General features: G+C 50.5%; 1 protein-coding gene across 1 annotated transcript in view; it reads left to right on the top strand.

Annotated features, from left to right (window-relative positions):
• The window catches only part of LOC144949946 (translocation protein SEC63 homolog), a 220,308-nt gene extending 200,805 nt beyond the window's left edge, over positions 1-19,503 (top strand). The window contains exons 8-9 of the mRNA XM_078879935.1: positions 14,784-14,790; positions 19,092-19,503. Of these exons, the coding sequence (XP_078736061.1) occupies positions 14,784-14,790; positions 19,092-19,503 (419 nt within the window). The remainder of the gene's footprint in view (positions 1-14,783; positions 14,791-19,091) is intronic.
• The last annotated feature ends 722 nt before the right edge of the window (positions 19,504-20,225 follow it).

Here is a 20,225-nt window from a genome sequence, read left to right as displayed (position 1 = left end):
CACTCACTCAACCACTCACTCAACCACTCACCCACCCACTCACCCACTCACTCACTCACTCACCCACCCACTCACTGACTCACTCACTCACTCCCTCACCCATTCACTCACTCACCCACTCACTCACTCACTCAACCACTAACTCAACCACTCACTCACCCACCCACTCACCCACTCACTAACTCACCCACCCACTCACTGACTCACTCACACACTCACTCACCCACTCACTCCCTCACCCATTCACTCACTCACCCACTCACTCACTCAACCACTCACTCAACCACTCACTCACCCACTCACTCACCCACCCACTCACTCACTCACTCACTCAACCACTCACTCAACCACTCACTCACCCACTCACCCACTTACTCACCCACCCACTCACCCACTCACTCACTCACCCACTCACCCACCCACTCACCCACTCACTCACTCACCCACTCACCCACCCACTCACTGACTCACTCACTCCCTCACCCATTCACTCACTCACCCACTCACTCACTCAACCACTCACTCAACCACTCACTCACCCACTCACCCACTCACTCACCCACCCACTCACTCACTCAACCACTCACCCACCCACTCACTGACTCACTCACTCACTCACTCACTCACCCACTCACTCGCTCACCCATTCACTCACTCAACCACTCACTCAACCACTTAACCACTCACTCACTCACCCACTCACCCACTCACTCACTCAACCACCCACTCACCCACTCACTCACTCAACCAATCACCCACCCACACACACACCCACGCACTCACTCACCCACCCACTCACCCACCCACTCACTCACTCACTCACCTACTCACTCCCTCACCCATTCACTCACTCACCCACTCACCCACTCACTCACTCAACCACTCACTCAACCACTCACTCACCCACTCACTCACCCACCCACTCACTCACTCACTCACTCACACCACTCACTCACTCACTCACTCACTCACTCACTCACCCACTCACTCAACCACTTACCCACTCACTCACTCACTCACCCACTCACCCACTCACCCACTCAACCACTCACTCACCCACTCACCCACTCACCCACTCACTCACCCACTCACTCACTCACTCACTCACCCACTCAACCACTCACTCACCCACTCACCCACACACCCACCCACTCACTCACTCACCTACTCACCCACCCACTCACTGACTTACTCACTCACTCCCTCACCCATTCACTCACTCACCCACTCACCCACTCACTCACTCAACCACTCACTCAACCACTCACTCACCCACTCACCCACTCACTCACCCACCCACTCATTCACTCACTCAACCACTCACTCAACCACTCACTCACCCACTCACCCACTCACTCACCCACCCACCCACTCACCCACCCACCCACTCACTCACTCACTCACCCACCCACTCACTGACTGACTCACTCACTCCCTCACCAATTCACTCACTCACCCACTCACTCACTCACTCAACCACTCACTCAACCACTCACTCACCCACTCACCCACTCACTCACCCACCCACTCACCCACTCACTCACTCACCCACTCACCCACCCAATCACTGACTCACTCACTCACTCACCCACTCACTCCCTCACCCATTCACTCACTCACCCACTCACCCACTCACTCACTCAACCACTCACTCAACCACTCACTCACCCACTCACCCACTCACTCACCCACCCACTCACTCACTCACTCAACCACTCACTCAACCACTCACTCACCCACTCACTCACCCACCCACTCACCCACTCACCCACTCACTCACTCAACCACTCACTCAACCACTCACTCACCCACTCACCCACTCACTCACCCACCCACTCACCCACTCACTCACTCACTCACCCACTCACCCACCCACTCACTGACTCACTCACTCACTCACTCACCCACTCACTCCCTCACCCATTCACTCACTCACCCACTCACCCACTCACTCAACCACTCACTCACCCACTTACCCATTCACTCACTCACTCACCCACTCACTCACTCACTCAACCAATCACCCACCCACGCACTCACTCACTCACCCACCCACTCACCCACCCACCCACCCACTCACTGACTCACTCACTCACCCACTCACTCCCTCACCCATTCACTCACTCACCCACTCACCCACTCACCCACCCACTCACTCAACCACTCACTCAACCACTCACTCACCCACTCACCCACTCACTCACCCACCCACTCACTCACTCACTCACCCACTCACTCACTCACTCACCCACTCACTCAACCACTTACCCACTCACTCACTCACCCACTCACTCACCCACTCACTCACTCACTCACTCACTCACCCACTCACTCACTCACTCACTCACCCACTCACTCAACCACTTACCCACTCACTCACTCACCCACTCACTCACACACTCACCCACTCACTCACTCAACCACTCACTCAACCACTCACTCACCCACTCACTCACCCACCCACTCACCCACTCACCCACCCACTCACTCACTCAACCACTCACTCAACCACTCACTCACCCACTCACTCACTCACTCAACCACTCACTCACTCACCCACCCACCCACTCACTGACTCACTCACTCACCCACTCACTCCCTCACCCATTCACTCACTCACCCACTCACCCACTCACTCACTCAACCATTCACTCACCCACTTACCCACTCACTCACTCACTCACCCACTCACTCACTCACTCAACCAATCACCCACCCACGCACTCACTCACCCACCCACTCACCCACCCACCCACTCACTGACTCACTCACTCACTCACCCACTCACTCCCTCACCCATTCACTCACTCACCCACTCACCCACTCACCCACTCACTCACTCAACCACTCACTCAACCACTCACTCACCCACTCACTCACCTACCCACTCACTCACTCACTCACCCACTCACTCAACCACTTACCCACTCACTCACCCACTCACTCACCCACTCACTCACTCACTCACCCACTCACTCACTCACCCACTCACTCAACCACTTACCCACTCACTCACTCACCCACTCACTCACACACTCACCCACTCACCCACTCACTCACTCAACCACTCACTCAACCACTCACTCACCCACTCACCCACCCACTCACCCACTCACCCACTCACCCACCCACTCACTCACTCAACCACTCACTCAACCACTCACTCACCCACTCACCCACTCACCCACCCACTCACCCACTCACTCACTCACCCACCCACTCACTCACTCAACCACTCACTCAACCACTCACTCACCCACTCACCCACTCACTCACTCAACCACTCACTCAACCACTCACTCACTCACCCACCCACTGACCCACTCACTCACTCACCCACTCACCCACTCACCCACTCACTCAACCACTCACTCAACCACTCACTCACCCACTCACCCACTCACTCACCCACCCACCCACTCACCCACTCACTCAACCACTCACTCAACCACTCACCCACGCACTCACTCACCCATCCACTGACCCACTCACCCACCCACTCACTCACTCACTCACCCACTCACCCACTCACTCACCCACTCACCCCTCCCCCCCAATCTCCACACCGCGGGACAATTCACTCCTCATTCTGCTTCTTCGCCGTGCACTTCCACAATTCCCTCGCACGCTTCAGGGCACGCTCTGCTACACATGTGGGGGACGCCGTCCATCCCAACGCCCTCGCCGGGCAGATGGGGCGCGACGTCCACCCCCTCCACTCCCTCCTCCACCGCGTCCATCGCCCCCCCCCCGCCGGGCCCCCACCGACCGGGTGATCGCCCCCCCCCCCCCCCTCTGATGGACATCGCTAAATCGCTGGCTCACCACCGCACGGGGTTAAAGGACATTCAGCAGAAAGGGAGTGGAGATTAGGGCTGAACGATTTGGGGAAAATATCTAATTAGCGATTTTTCGGACAGGCATTGCGATTTGATTTGCGATTAATTTTTTGGACGTCAAACTGCAGTTCAATATTCACTGTGTCAGAGATTTAAAACGTGTGATGGAGCAATACCACATGATACCATCACAATATGAACTGCTATTGTTATAATGCAAGGACGAGAACTTAAAAGATATTAATTTCTCGTAACGTGTATTTATTTTATAAAAAAATTAATTGGAATAGAACAATCAAACGTAGAACAATTGTTAAGGTAAATAAAAAAAAGTTATAATAATAAATAAAAATTAAACACTTCCAATAAAAAAGTCGTAGGATTTTTAAAATTGCAGCCTTTGCGATGAGCGAGTCGCATTGTTTCAAATTGAAAATACGATTTGAAATCGATTAATCGTCCAGTCCTCCTGGAGAGCGGCACAAGCAACTTGCCTCTAGCGCCATCGTATGGTGGGGATGGAGCCAGCAGGCGACACGCATCATAAGTAACAACATTATCAGTGGTGTAGTAACTACATTATCAGTGGTGTAGAAACTACATTATCAGTGGTGTAGTGACTACATCATCAGTGGTGTAGTGACTACATTATCAGTGGTGTAGTGACTACATTATCAGTGGTGTAGTAACTACATTATCAGTGGTGTAGTAACTACATTATCAGTGGTGTAGTAACTACATTATCAGTGGTGTAGTAACTACATTATCAGTGGTGTAGTAACTACATTATCAGTGGAGTAGTAACTACATTATCAGTGGAGTAGTAACTACATTATCAGTGGAGTAGTGACTACATTATCAGTGGCGTAGTAACTACATTATCAGTGGTGTAGTAACTACATTATCAGTGGTGTAGTAACTACATTATCAGTGGAGTAGTAACTACATTATCAGTGGTGTAGTAACTACATTATCAGTGGTGTAGTAACTACATTATCAGTGGTGTAGTAACTACATTATCAGTGGAGTAGTAACTACATTATCAGTGGTGTAGTGACTACATTATCAGTGGAGTAGTAACTACATTATCAGTGGTGTAGTAACTACATTATCAGTGGTGTAGTAACTACATTATCAGTGGAGTAGTAACTACATTATCAGTGGAGTAGTGACTACATTATCAGTGGTGTAGTGACTACATTATCAGTGGAGTAGTGACTACATTATCAGTGGTGTAGTAACTACATTATCAGTGGAGTAGTAACTACATTATCAGTGGTGTAGTGACTACATTATCAGTGGAGTAGTGACTACATTATCAGTGGTGTAGTAACTACATTATCAGTGGTGTAGTAACTACATTATCAGTGGAGTAGTAACTACATTATCAGTGGAGTAGTAACTACATTATCAGTGGTGTAGTGACTACATTATCAGTGGAGTAGTGACTACATTATCAGTGGTGTAGTAACTACATTATCAGTGGAGTAGTAACTACATTATCAGTGGTGTAGTGACTACATTATCAGTGGAGTAGTGACTACATTATCAGTGGTGTAGTAACTACATTATCAGTGGTGTAGTAACTACATTATCAGTGGTGTAGTAACTACATTATCAGTGGAGTAGTAACTACATTATCAGTGGTGTAGTAACTACATTATCAGTGGCGTAGTAACTACATTATCAGTGGTGTAGTAACTACATTATCAGTGGTGTAGTAACTACATTATCAGTGGAGTAGTAACTACATTATCAGTGGTGTAGTAACTACATTATCAGTGGCGTAGTAACTACATTATCAGTGGCGTAGTAACTACATTATCAGTGGTGTAGTAACTACATTATCAGTGGAGTAGTAACTACATTATCAGTGGTGTAGTAACTACATTATCAGTGGCGTAGTAACTACATTATCAGTGGTGTAGTAACTACATTATCAGTGGTGTAGTAACTACATTATCAGTGGTGTAGTAACTACATTATCAGTGGAGTAGTAACTACATTATCAGTGGTGTAGTAACTACATTATCAGTGGCGTAGTAACTACATTATCAGTGGTGTAGTAACTACATTATCAGTGGTGTAGTAACTACATTATCAGTGGAGTAGTAACTACATTATCAGTGGTGTAGTAACTACATTATCAGTGGCGTAGTAACTACATTATCAGTGGCGTAGTAACTACATTATCAGTGGTGTAGTAACTACATTATCAGTGGAGTAGTAACTACATTATCAGTGGTGTAGTAACTACATTATCAGTGGCGTAGTAACTACATTATCAGTGGTGTAGTGACTACATTATCAGTGGTGTAGTAACTACATTATCAGTGGAGTAGTAACTACATTATCAGTGGTGTAGTAACTACATTATCAGTGGCGTAGTAACTACATTATCAGTGGTGTAGTAACTACATTATCAGTGGTGTAGTAACTACATTATCAGTGGAGTAGTAACTACATTATCAGTGGTGTAGTAACTACATTATCAGTGGCGTAGTAACTACATTATCAGTGGCGTAGTAACTACATTATCAGTGGTGTAGTAACTACATTATCAGTGGAGTAGTAACTACATTATCAGTGGTGTAGTAACTACATTATCAGTGGCGTAGTAACTACATTATCAGTGGTGTAGTAACTACATTATCAGTGGTGTAGTAACTACATTATCAGTGGTGTAGTAACTACATTATCAGTGGAGTAGTAACTACATTATCAGTGGTGTAGTAACTACATTATCAGTGGCGTAGTAACTACATTATCAGTGGTGTAGTAACTACATTATCAGTGGTGTAGTAACTACATTATCAGTGGAGTAGTAACTACATTATCAGTGGTGTAGTAACTACATTATCAGTGGCGTAGTAACTACATTATCAGTGGCGTAGTAACTACATTATCAGTGGTGTAGTAACTACATTATCAGTGGAGTAGTAACTACATTATCAGTGGTGTAGTAACTACATTATCAGTGGCGTAGTAACTACATTATCAGTGGCGTAGTAACTACATTATCAGTGGTGTAGTGACTACATTATCAGTGGTGTAGTAACTACATTATCAGTGGTGTAGTAACTACATTATCAGTGGTGTAGTAACTACATTATCAGTGGTGTAGTAACTACATTATCAGTGGTGTAGTAACTACATTATCAGTGGCGTAGTAACTACATTATCAGTGGTGTAGTAACTACATTATCAATGGCGTAGTAACTACATTATCAGTGGAGTAGTGACTACATTATCAGTGGTGTAGTGACTACATTATCAGTGGTGTAGTAACTACATTATCAGTGGTGTAGTAACTACATTATCAGTGGAGTAGTAACTACATTATCAGTGGTGTAGTAACTACATTATCAGTGGCGTAGTAACTACATTATCAGTGGCGTAGTAACTACATTATCAGTGGCGTAGTAACTACATTATCAGTGGTGTAGTAACTACATTATCAGTGGCGTAGTGACTACATTATCAGTGGCGTAGTAACTACATTATCAGTGGTGTAATAACTACATTATCAGTGGCGTAGTGACTACATTATCAGTGGTGTAGTAACTACATTATCAGTGGTGTAGTAACTACATTATCAGTGGCGTAGTGACTACATTATCAGTGGTGTAGTGACTACATTATCAGTGGTGTAGTAACTACATTATCAGTGGTGTAGTAACTACATTATCAGTGGCGTAGTAACTACATTATCAGTGGCATAGTAACTACATTATCAGTGGCGTAGTAACTACATTATCAGTGGCGTAGTAACTACATTATCAGTGGTGTAGTAACTACATTATCAGTGGCGTAGTAACTACATTATCAGTGGTGTAGTAACTACATTATCAGTGGTGTAGTAACTACATTATCAGTGGCGTAGTAACTACATTATCAGTGGTGTAGTAACTACATTATCAGTGGCGTAGTAACTACATTATCAGTGGTGTAGTAACTACATTATCAGTGGCGTAGTAACTACATTATCAGTGGCTCTTATTCCCCACAAACTTTGCTTGGGTGACAAGGACAGTGACATTTGTAAATCGTATTCGAAATCTACCTATTTTGAAATCCACCTATTTTTTTTCAATGAGAAAACGTGGTGTTTTATTTTCAGTAAATTCCTTCACGTAAAGAAAGTCCTGGTCACGAAAGCAAAGTTTGTGGGGAATGATAGCCACTCTCTGTACCTTTGATGCATAAGGAATTAGAAAATAACACTTACTACCTACCAGGGACAAAAATCGTGTTACAAAGTGAATTATCTTCTTGGTTCTTACGGTAAAGCCAGGTAGAATGGAAATAATAAAATAATAAAAATAAAACATAATTAAATAATATAGTAATATAAAATAATAAAATAATTCGCACGTTATTTTATTATTATATTTTTTTTATTTTATTTTATAATGTTTATTTTATTATGTTTTATTTTTATTATTTTATTATTTCCATTCTACGTGACTTTACCGAAAGAACCAAGAAGATGAATCCCTGCAGTCACGAAAGCTTTAAATCGAAAAGTGAATTATCATCGAAAAGGTCGGTGACGCATGACGCACCGTTACGCGCTGACGTCACCCGGAAATCCTTGCGTCGTGACGTCATCGCGCATCGGGCGACGTCCGCAAATGCCGCATTCACACCCCCTCCCCCAGAATACGCAATGACGTCTCGCACAAATGCGAACGTCATTACGTCACGTACGTCATTACGTCATGCGCGCACTTGCCTGCGTGGCGACGTCACGACCGGTCTACGACTCGGCGTCGTGACGTCACGCGCACGGCTACGGGTCGACGTCACCACGTACGGCGCTCGCCCGGAATCGATTCGAGATTAGTAAACAAGACGACGCCTCCTAAATCGATCAATTCGATCCAGGAAATAAACATTATTAAAAAAGTTTTTTTATTTTTTATTTTTTTTTAAACGATTCTTTAACATCGCCACGTTTAAATTGTAGGGGCAAAGAAATATTTTGTTGGAGGTTGTTTTTATATATTTAAACAAATCGCCGGCAGACTTTCCTGGGTGGGCATGTTCAAATAATCGATTCCGGCTTGAGAGTACAAAGGAAGGGAATCGTCGAATCGAGGGGTGAGGAATGTCAAGACGCATTTATTTATCTAATTATTACTACGATTTAAAAGTTCGCACAAAGACCTCAACGCGCGCACAAAGTTGCACACACATTTGTAAGAAAATAAAACTTACCCGTCGACCGAAGCGTTTCTTCGCTAACTTTTTTTTAAAACAACTAATAATAACTGTTGTGACACAAGCGCACACACACACAAATATAACGCAAACAATTCGTGCCACCACCACCAACCACCAAACTCAAAGGAATGGGGGAGACCACAAGCTGGAACGCTTCTCTCGCCTCGCTCTGATCGAGGTGAGGAATGAGGAGGATGTCCGACGTTTAAGGTCGTTCTCTCGACCCTAACGAAGCTTTCCGCTTGGAATTCAGTGGGTTGCAATGACAAACGCCATGGATTCTGTCAATGTTTGTTTGCAATGTGCTGTGTGTGTGTGTGCTTAATGCAGTACTGGGTGCCCTGCACAATCTATCATCTTTTGATTTGAAGCTTTCGTGACTGCATGGAGTCATCTTCTTGGTTCTTTCGGTAAAGCCACGTAGAAGGGAAATAATACAATTATAAAAAATATAAAACAATTAAATTCTCACGACGTATCGACTTGCAACACAAGCAATCATCATGATAATGTATCATCTGTTTGAACGTCTTAACACAAGCCCTATTGTATTATCATAAAGGATAAACACAACAACGTTTATTATTTTTCATATTCTGACACTGCCAAAAAAATGTTGAGTGGGTGGGTGGATGAGTGGGTGGGTGGGTGGATGGGTGGGTGGGTGAATGGGTGGGTGGATGGGTGGATGGGTGGGTGGGTGAATGGGTGGGTGGGTGAATGGGTGGGTGGGTGAATGGGTGGGTGGGTGGGTGAATGGGTGGGTGGGTGGGTGAATGGGTGGGTGAATGGGTGGGTGGATGGGTGGGTGGGTGAATGGGTGGGTGGATGAGTGGGTGGGTGGATGGGTGGGTGTGTGGGTGAATGGGTGGGTGGATGGGTGGATGGATGAGTGGGTGGGTGGGTGAATGGGTGGGTGGATGGGTGGGTGGATGGGTGGGTGGTGAATAGGTTCCCATTGAATCGCTGCTGCTCACCCCGAGTTAGAGATGCTCTGATTCGAGTGGCATTGTACTGGTACTGGTCAACTTTTGACATCCTTCTCTGGTCTGACACTGCTGGTGAAACCAGAGAGAAGAAGTCTTGACGCTTGGAGATCAGTGGGTTGCAATGACAAACGCCATGGATTCTGTCAATGTGTGTTTGCAATGTGCTGTGTGTGTGTGTGGTTAATGCAGTACTGGGTGCCCTACACAATGCATTATGTGTGTTGGTGTTTTAACATCTTAACACAACCCCCTGTTGCAAAATGTTTAATCTGTTTGGTGTTTGGCAAGGCTGTAATTATAATAGATTTTGGGGGGGGGGGACACATCCCCCCAATATTCAAATATGCTCAAAATGTCACCCCCCCTAATGTATTGCTATAAAATAGATTTCTGTGTATATGATTGTGGTTATGGTTGTACTTTATTAATCCCTAATCTCTGCCATTACATACAATGAAACAAGAAAAGGTAAATAAAGAAAAAACAGAGCAATGTAATACAATACACTATTAGACATTATTGTACAAAATAAATTAAAAAAGTCCTTCCCACGTGTTAGTGGATTTTAAAATATTTAGGCAGAAAATGGCAGGAAATTCGTTTTCAAATTTAGATTATTTTTCTTGGTGGGGTGTTTAGACATCCTTAATACCTCCTGCTTTAAATCCCATAAAGGGTACAACACCTATGACTACACTGGTCAACACACTTTTTCTGGCATGAGGTATTCCAACGGTTTTAAGGTAATTTTATGGGGTGCTGATTCCAAATCTGGCATCAGTATTTGTCTATCACATCAGGTTTTTGAGATCTCAAATATTGCATTTTCATTAAAAACTGCAGAAGAAAAATATGAAATAAATGTGGATATCTACATAAAATGATATTATAAGCACACTATCCTAAAAATACAGCACCATATTTTAACACTAAAGCAGTCACCGACTCGCAACAACTTGCAATCATAAGTGACAGAGTTCATTTCGGGTAAAATCAATGAAAATGGGGTATGCCGATAGCATAAAAATAAGATGCGATAGAGCAAATCTGAGATCAGATTTGGAATCGGCATCCTGAAATTAGTCTAGAACAGCTGCAAAAGTCCAGGCCAGAAAAACATGTTTTTTTTGTTGACCAGTGTTATCATACCATCAACAAGTTAACATGTTTACCGATTCTTCACCTGAGGACGGCTGCTTGCGTTGTGGCCGAAACGTCGTGAGAATTGTTTCATTTTATTATGTTTTATTTTTATTATTTTATTACTTCCCTTCTACGTGACTTTACCGAGAAAAAAAAAACCAAGAAGATGTTTACCGATGTTACACGGGCGTGTTGAGCTTCTTTTGTGCCGTACGCTGCCTACCGCTCTGATCATGATGATGAAGACGATGATGTTCCTTTTGTGTGTAGGACTCACGTGACCAGGAGACATGGTTGCTATGGTAACGTTTAGCAGTACCTTGGCCGTATATGGATACATACGGGGTAAGGTTTACACCACCGATTTGAGATGCAACTGCCTCTACCCCTACCACTCATACTACGTAAACCCCTACCACTCATACCGCCTCTACCCCTACCACTCATACTGCCTCTACCCCTACTACTCACCCTGCCTCTACCCCTACCACTCACCCTGCCTCTACCCCTACCACTCACCCTGCCTCTACCCCTACCACTCACCCTGCCTCTACCCCTACCACTCATACTGCCTCTACCCCTATCACTCACACTGCCTCTACCCCTACCACTCACCCTGCCTCTACCCCTACCACTCACCCCGCCTCTACCCCTACCACTCACCCCGCCTCTACCCCTACCACTCACCCCACCTCTACCCCTACCACTCACACTGCCTCTACCCCTACCACTCACACTGCCTCTACCCCTACCACTCACACTGCCTCTACCCCTACCACTCACACTGCCTCTACCCCTACCACTCACCCTGCCTCTACCCCTACCACTCACCCCGCCTCTACCCCTACCACTCACACTGCCTCTACCCCTACCACTCACCCTGCCTCTACCCCTACCACTCACCCCGCCTCTACCCCTACCACTCACCCCACCTCTACCCCTACCACTCACCCTGCCTCTACCCCTACCACTCACCCTGCCTCTACCCCTACCACTCACCCTGCCGTCTACCTCTACCACTCACACCGCCCCTACCCCTACCACTCACCCCGCCTCTACCCCTACCACTCACACTGCCTCTACCCCTACCACTCACCCTGCCTCTACCCCTACCACTCACCCTGCCTCTACCCCTACCACTCACCCTGCCGTCTACCTCTACCACTCACACCGCCCCTACCCCTACCACTCACCCCACCTCTACCCCTACCACTCACCCCGCCTCTACCCCTACCACTCACCCCGCCTCTACCCCTACCACTCACCCCACCTCTACCCCTACCACTCACACTGCCTCTACCCCTACCACTCACACTGCCTCTACCCCTACCACTCACACTGCCTCTACCCCTACCACTCACACTGCCTCTACCCCTACCACTCACCCTGCCTCTACCCCTACCACTCACCCCGCCTCTACCCCTACCACTCACACTGCCTCTACCCCTACCACTCACCCTGCCTCTACCCCTACCACTCACCCCGCCTCTACCCCTACCACTCACCCCACCTCTACCCCTACCACTCACCCTGCCTCTACCCCTACCACTCACCCTGCCTCTACCCCTACCACTCACCCTGCCGTCTACCTCTACCACTCACACCGCCCCTACCCCTACCACTCACCCCGCCTCTACCCCTACCACTCACACTGCCTCTACCCCTACCACTCACCCTGCCTCTACCCCTACCACTCACCCTGCCTCTACCCCTACCACTCACCCTGCCGTCTACCTCTACCACTCACACCGCCCCTACCCCTACCACTCACCCCACCTCTACCCCTACCACTCACACTGCCTCTACCCCTACCACTCACCCTGCCTCTACCCCTACCACTCACCCCGCCTCTACCCCTACCACTCACCCCACCTCTACGCCTACCACTCACCCCGCCTCTACCCCTACCACTCACCCTGCCTCTACCCCTACCACTCACCCTGCCTCTACCCCTACCACTCACCCTGCCTCTACCCCTACCACTCACAATGCCTCTACCCCTACCACTCACACAGCCTCTACCCCTACCACTCACACCGCCTCTACCCCTACCACTCACATCGCCTCTACCCCTACCACTCACCCTGCCTCTACCCCTACCACTCACACCGCCTCTACCCCTACCACTCACATCGCCTCTACCCCTACCACTCACAATGCCTCTACCCCTACCACTCACCCTGCCTCTACCCCTACCACTCACACCGCCTCTACCCCTACCACTCACATCGCCTCTACCCCTACCACTCACACAGCCTCTACCCCTACCAATCACCCTGCCTCTACCCCTACCACTCACATCGCCTCTACCCCTACCACTCACATCGCCTCTACCCCTACCACTCACCCTGCCGTCTACCTCTACCACTCACACCGCCCCTACCCCTACCACTCACCCCACCTCTACCCCTACCACTCACACTGCCTCTACCCCTACCACTCACCCTGCCTCTACCCCTACCACTCACCCCGCCTCTACCCCTACCACTCACCCCACCTCTACCCCTACCACTCACCCTGCCACTACCCCTACCACTCACCCCGCCTCTACCCCTACCACTCACCCTGCCTCTACCCCTACCACTCACCCTGCCTCTACCCCTACCACTCACCCCGCCTCTACCCCTACCACTCACAATGCCTCTACCCCTACCACTCACACAGCCTCTACCCCTACCACTCACACCGCCTCTACCCCTACCACTCACATCGCCTCTACCCCTACCACTCACCCTGCCTCTACCCCTACCACTCACACCGCCTCTACCCCTACCACTCACATCGCCTCTACCCCTACCACTCACAATGCCTCTACCCCTACCACTCACCCTGCCTCTACCCCTACCACTCACACCGCCTCTACCCCTACCACTCACATCGCCTCTACCCCTACCACTCACATCGCCTCTACCCCTACCACTCACCCTGCCCCTACCCCTACCACTCACACTGCCCCTACCCCTACCACTCACCCTGCCTCTACCCCTACCACTCACCCTGCCTCTACCCCTACCACTCACACCGCCTCTACCCCTACCACTCACCCCGCCTCTACCCCTACCACTCACCCTGCCACTACCCCTACCACTCACCCTGCCTCTACCCCTACCACTCACCCTGCCTCTACCCCTACCACTCACCCTGCCTCTACCCCTACTACTCACACCGCCTCTACCCCTACCACTCACTCTGCCTCTACCCCTACCACTCACCCTGCCCCTACCCCTACCACTCACCCCGCCTCTACCCCTACCACTCACACCGCCTCTACCCCTACCACTCACCCTGCCTCTACCCCTACCACTCACACCACCTCTACCCCTACCACTCACCCTGCCTCTACCCCTACCACTCACACCGCCTCTACCCCTACCACTCACATCGCCTCTACCCCTACCACTCACCCTGCCTCTACCCCTACCACTCACCCTGCCTCTACCCCTACCACTCACCCTGCCTCTACCCCTACCACTCACCCTGCCTCTACCCCTACCACTCACCCTGCCCCTACCACTCACCCTGCCTCTACCCCTACCACTCACCCTGCCTCTACCCCTACCACTCACACCGCCTCTACCCCTACCACTCATCCTGCCCCTACCACTCACCCTGCCTCTACCCCTACCACTCACCCTGCCCCTACCACTCACACTGCCTCTACCCCTACCACTCACCCTGCCTCTACCCCTACCACTCATCCTGCCCCTACCACTCACCCTGCCTCTACCCCTACCACTCACCCCGCCTCTACCCCTACCACTGCCTCTACCCCTACCACTCACCCTGCCTCTACCCCTACCACTCACCCTGCCTCTACCCCTACCACTCACCCTGCCTCTACCCCTACTACTCACCCTGCCTCTACCCCTACTACTCACACCGCCTCTACCCCTACCACTCACCCTGCCTCTACCCCTACCACTCACCCTGCCTCTACCCCTACCACTCACCCTGCCTCTACCCCTACCACTCACCCTGCCTCTACCCCTACCACTCACCCTGCCTCTACCCCTACCACTCACACCGCCTCTACCCCTACCACTCACCCCGCCTCTACCCCTACCACTCACCCTGCCTCTACCCCTGCCACTCACCCTGCTTCTACCCCTACCACTCACACTGCCTCTACCCCTACCACTCACCCCGCCTCTACCCCTACCACTCACCCCGCCTCTACGCCTACCACTCACCCTGCCTCTACCCCTACCACTCACCCTGCCTCTACCCCTACCACTCACACTGCCTCTACCCCTACCACTCACCCTGCCTCTACCCCTACCACTCACCCTGCCTCTACCCCTATCACTCACCCTGCCTCTACCCCTACCACTCACCCTGCCTCTACCCCTACCACTCACCCCGCCTCTACCCCTACCACTCACCCTGCCTCTACCCCTACCACTCACCCTGCCTCTACCCCTATCACTCACCCTGCCTCTACCCCTACCACTCACCCTGCCTCTACCCCTATCACTCACCCTGCCTCTACCCCTATCACTCACCCCGCCTCTACCCCTACCACTCACCCCGCCTCTACCCCTACCACTCACCCCGCCTCTACCCCTACCACTCACCCTGCCTCTACCCCTACCACTCACCCTGCCTCTACCCCTATCACTCACCCTGCCTCTACCCCTACCACTCACCCTGCCTCTACCCCTATCACTCACACCGTCTCTACCCCTACCACTCATACTGCCCCTACCCCTACCACTTACTGGTCCAGAGCTTCATAGCTCATCAGATTCCTCCTGCAGTATCAATGCAATATTCTGATCCTGATTACAGTTTAAAAAATTATTCGATCATAATATTTTCGTCCCCTATTGTATTGACAATTGCTGCTGCATATTCTCGGTTCTTTCGGGAAAGTCACGTAGAAGGGAAATAAAAAAGTAATAAAAAAATAAATAATAAAATAGTAATACAAATACAAATCTAACAAAAACCGCGACGGTGTTTGTTTTATTTTTATTACTTTTTTATTCACTTTTTTTTCCTATCTACATGGACTTTACCGGAAGCACCAAAGAATTTGAATTCCCTGCACGAAAGTTTTAATTGCTGCCGTGTTCGTTCAGCCGGCTGAGAGAACATCCTAGATCGGTTATAATGTCTCCAGGCTGTGCATGTGTGTCAGAGGTCGCAAACGGGTTTTGATTCCTTACCCGTACTCGGCCGCACCAGGGTCGCAAACGGGTACCCGTACCCGGCCGTACCCGTACCCTACCCGTACCCGGCCGGGTACAGGTATGGTACGGGTATCGGGTACCCGATTGTGACCTCTGGGATGAAGCCACGTTGCAGGCGCGGGTGGGTTGATTCTAGGAACTTGAATTGTGAGAAGAGACAAGACGTTGGGAAATGAGTGACAGTTACTCACCAGTGACTCATGGTCTACCCGTACCCGTACCCGGCCGGGTACGGGTAGGGTACGGGTATCGGGTACCTGATTGCGACCTCTGGGATGAATTGTGAGAAGAGACAAGACGTTGGGAAATGAGTGACAAACGGCGACTCACCAGTGACTCACGGCCTACCCGTACCCGTACCCGGCCGCACCAGGGTCGCAAACGGGTACCCGTACCCGGCCGGGTACGGGTAGCCGGGTATTGGGTAGGGTACGGGTATCGGGTACCCGGTTGCGACCTCTGATGTGTGTGCGAGTTTGAGCGTGTTTGTGGATTCGTCAAATCGGTGTTTGGATTACGATCGCCGCCCCCTAACGGACTGTAGCCGTTAGGGGGCAGCCGTCCGTAGGACCCAACGCAACCTCGGAGGGGTCTGGGTCTGTGTGGGGAAATTGCAAATGTGATCAGAGTAAAATCAATAAATATTACATTAATTCTAGAATTGAAGCTTTCGTGACTGGAAGGTTTTTTTCGGTAAAGTCATGTAGGAAAAAAATAATAAAAATAATAAAATAAAATACTAATAAATGAAAAGAACTCAATGAAATCACGGACGTTTCGGAGGCAACACAAGCCTCCGTCTTCAGGTGGAACCGTCACAGCTGAATTTACTGTATCAAGTGCCTCCGAAACGTCGTGATTTCATTGAGTTCTTTTAATTTATTATTATTATTTTATTATTATTATTTTTACCGACAGGACTTTACCGAAGAAAAAAATCTAAGAGTTTGTATCACATTCTTGATTTTAAGCATTTTGGTGTCATCTGGTCCAACACCATGTGAGACTAGGCTCTAAGGAAAGCTGTCTCGGGTATGGACCAATCAACTTCAATGACAGTGCATACATTATCAGAGTTATGTTTTTTGTTTTGCATTATGGCTGCAGGTATTGTGGTCTATGCAAACATGACTCCTTATAAAAAAAGGTGTCAGTTTTGTTGCCAGATAGAAGGGTAAAAAATTAATTATCATATTTTATTTTTATTATTTTTACCTACGTGACTTTACCGAAAATAAAAAGCTAAGAGTATATATCGCATTCTTGATTTGAAGTTTTCGTGACTGCAGGGAATCAATGCTCTTTGGTTCTTTCGGTAAAGTCCACGTGGGCAGAGAATAAATAAAATAATAACGACATTCCGATCGCAACACCCAAGCGATCGTCCTCAGGCGGGAAAACAAAATTATCGTTCAGCAGTCGAACTGCTGAACACAGCGAGAGAGCCGCTACAACAACAAGGAGGTGATATACGTGGCGATGGGCAAGCAGGAGGGGGGTCTGAGCTGGAAAGGAATTCCATCCCCGCTACAACAACAACGAGAAGATGAATCCCTGCAGTCACGAAAGCTTTAAATCGAAAGGAGGTTATATACGTGGTGATGGGCAAGCAGGAAGGGAATCTGAGCTAGAAAGGAATTCCATCCACGGACGCAAAGACCTCAGTTGTGTTAATGGAGGAGATTAGGGAGCAGAGGTCGCAAACGGGTTTTGATTCCTTACCCGTACCCGGCCGTGCCAGGGTCGCAAATGGGTACCCGTACCCGGCCGAGTACGTGTACCCGTTCCCTACCCGTACCCTACCCGAAATGAGTGACAAACGGTTACTCACCAGTGACTCACGGCCTACCTGTACCCGGCCGCACCAGGGTTGCAAATGGGTACCCATACCCGTACCCGGCCGGGTACGGGTAGCCGGGTATCGGGTAGGGTACGGGTATCGGGTACCCGGTTGCGACCTTTGTTATGGAGAGAGAGATTAGGGAGAGAGATTTGCATGAATGAGCTTCCGTTTCTGTCTCCACCATTAACACAACTGAGGTGTTTGCGTCCGAAGGGTGGAATTCCTTTCCAGCTCAGACCCCCTCCTGCTTGCCCATCGCCACGTATATCACCTCCTTGTTGTTGTAGCGGCTCTCTCGCTGATTCAGCAGTTCAACTGCTGGATGATAACACTGGTCAACAACAACAAAAAACATTGTTTTCTGGCCTTGACTTTTGCAGCTGTTTTAGACTAATTTCAGGGTGCTGATTCCAAATCTGACCTCCCCCCTCCTTCCCCCCCCCTCCTTCTCCCCTCCTCCTCCTCCTTCCTCCCCCCTCCTCCTCCCCCCTCCTCCTCCCTCCTCCTCCCCCCTCCCCCCCCTCGTCCTCCTCCCTCCCCTCGTCCTTCTTCCCCCCCCCCCACGTGCCCCCCCCCTCTCCGCGCACCCCCCAGGAGCTCCCGAGCGAGCGGCTCTCATCTTCGTGCTCGGCGTCTTCCTGGGCCTCGTCTCGGCCGTCCTCTCCCTGTCCGCCCGCCGCCTCCCCCGCCCCTCCCCCCCATCCCCCCCCTCGCCCCCCGCCGCCACGTCCCCTCCGTCGCACCCCCCCCTCCGCGCCTCCCCCCCGCCCTCACCGCCCTCACCGTCCTCACCGTTGTCGCCTTCTCGCGATGACGACAACGACGACGACGACGACGCGGTGACGACGACGACGACGAGGGGCGGGTCGCGGCGCCGCCCTCGCGACGTCTTCTCGGACCCCGACGAGGCGGAGATGGCGCGGCGCGTGGAGCAGAGGGAGAACATCATCAACGACATCGTGCGCGTCGGAGGCGGCGGAGGAGGCGGAGGAGGCGGAGTCGGAGGCGGAGTCGGAGGCGGAGTCGGAGGCGGAGTTGGAGTCAGCGGAGGCGGAGGAGTCGGAGGCAGCTCCCATCGGCATCAGTGGCACAGCCTGGAGCGGCAGCAGCCCGGCAGAGGCGGCGCACGGGGAGCCGCCCACCAGTGGCACACGCTGGCACCGCAGGAGCAGCAGCAGCAGCAGTGGCACACGCTGGCACGCCGGCCGCGAGCCAACGGGCGCGAGTTTGCGTTCCCGGTCGCGGGTTACAGCCACACGCTGCCACGGTAGTGGCACCTGTTGTTTGGGGGGTAGTGGCACCCTTGGATCAGGGGGAGGGGCAAACGTGGATTAGGGGGAGGAGCAAAATGTGGATTAGGGGGAGGGGCAAACGTGGATCAGGGGTCGTGTCACGTGGATAAGGGGGAGGGGCAAACGTGGATCAGGGGGAGGGGCAAACGCGGATCAGGGGGAAGGGCAAACGCGGATCAGGGGGGAGTGGCAAACGTGGATCAGGGGGAGGGGCAAACGTGAGTCAGGGGGGAGTGGCAAACGTGGATCAGGGGGGAGTGGCAAACGTGGATCAGGGGGGAGTGGCAAACGCGGATCAGGGGGGAGTGGCAAACGTGGATCAGGGGGAGGGGCAAACGTGAGTCAGGGGGGAGTGGCAAACGTGGATCAGGGGGGAGTGGCAAACGTGGGTCAGGGGTCGTGTCACGTGGATCAGGGGGAGGGGCAAACGTGGATCAGGGGGCGGGGCAAACGTGGATCAGGGGGGAGTGGCAAACGTGGATCAGGGGGAGTGGCAAACGTGGATCAGGGGGAGTGGCAAACGTGGATCAGGGGGAGTGGCAAACGTGGATCAGGGGGGAGTGGCAAACGTGGATCAGGGGGGAGTGGCAAACGTGGATCAGGGGGAGTGGCAAACGTGGATCAGGGGGGAGTGGCAAACGTGGATCAGGGGGGAGTGGCAAACGTGGGTCAGGGGTCGTGTCACGTGGATCAGGGGGAGG

This window comes from Lampetra fluviatilis, chromosome 55 (genome assembly GCF_964198595.1).
Source record: "Lampetra fluviatilis chromosome 55, kcLamFluv1.1, whole genome shotgun sequence".
Lineage (NCBI taxonomy): Eukaryota > Metazoa > Chordata > Hyperoartia > Petromyzontiformes > Petromyzontidae > Lampetra > Lampetra fluviatilis.
The sequence above is the reverse complement of the archived record's forward strand: the minus strand, read 5'-3'. Positions and strand labels throughout refer to the sequence as shown.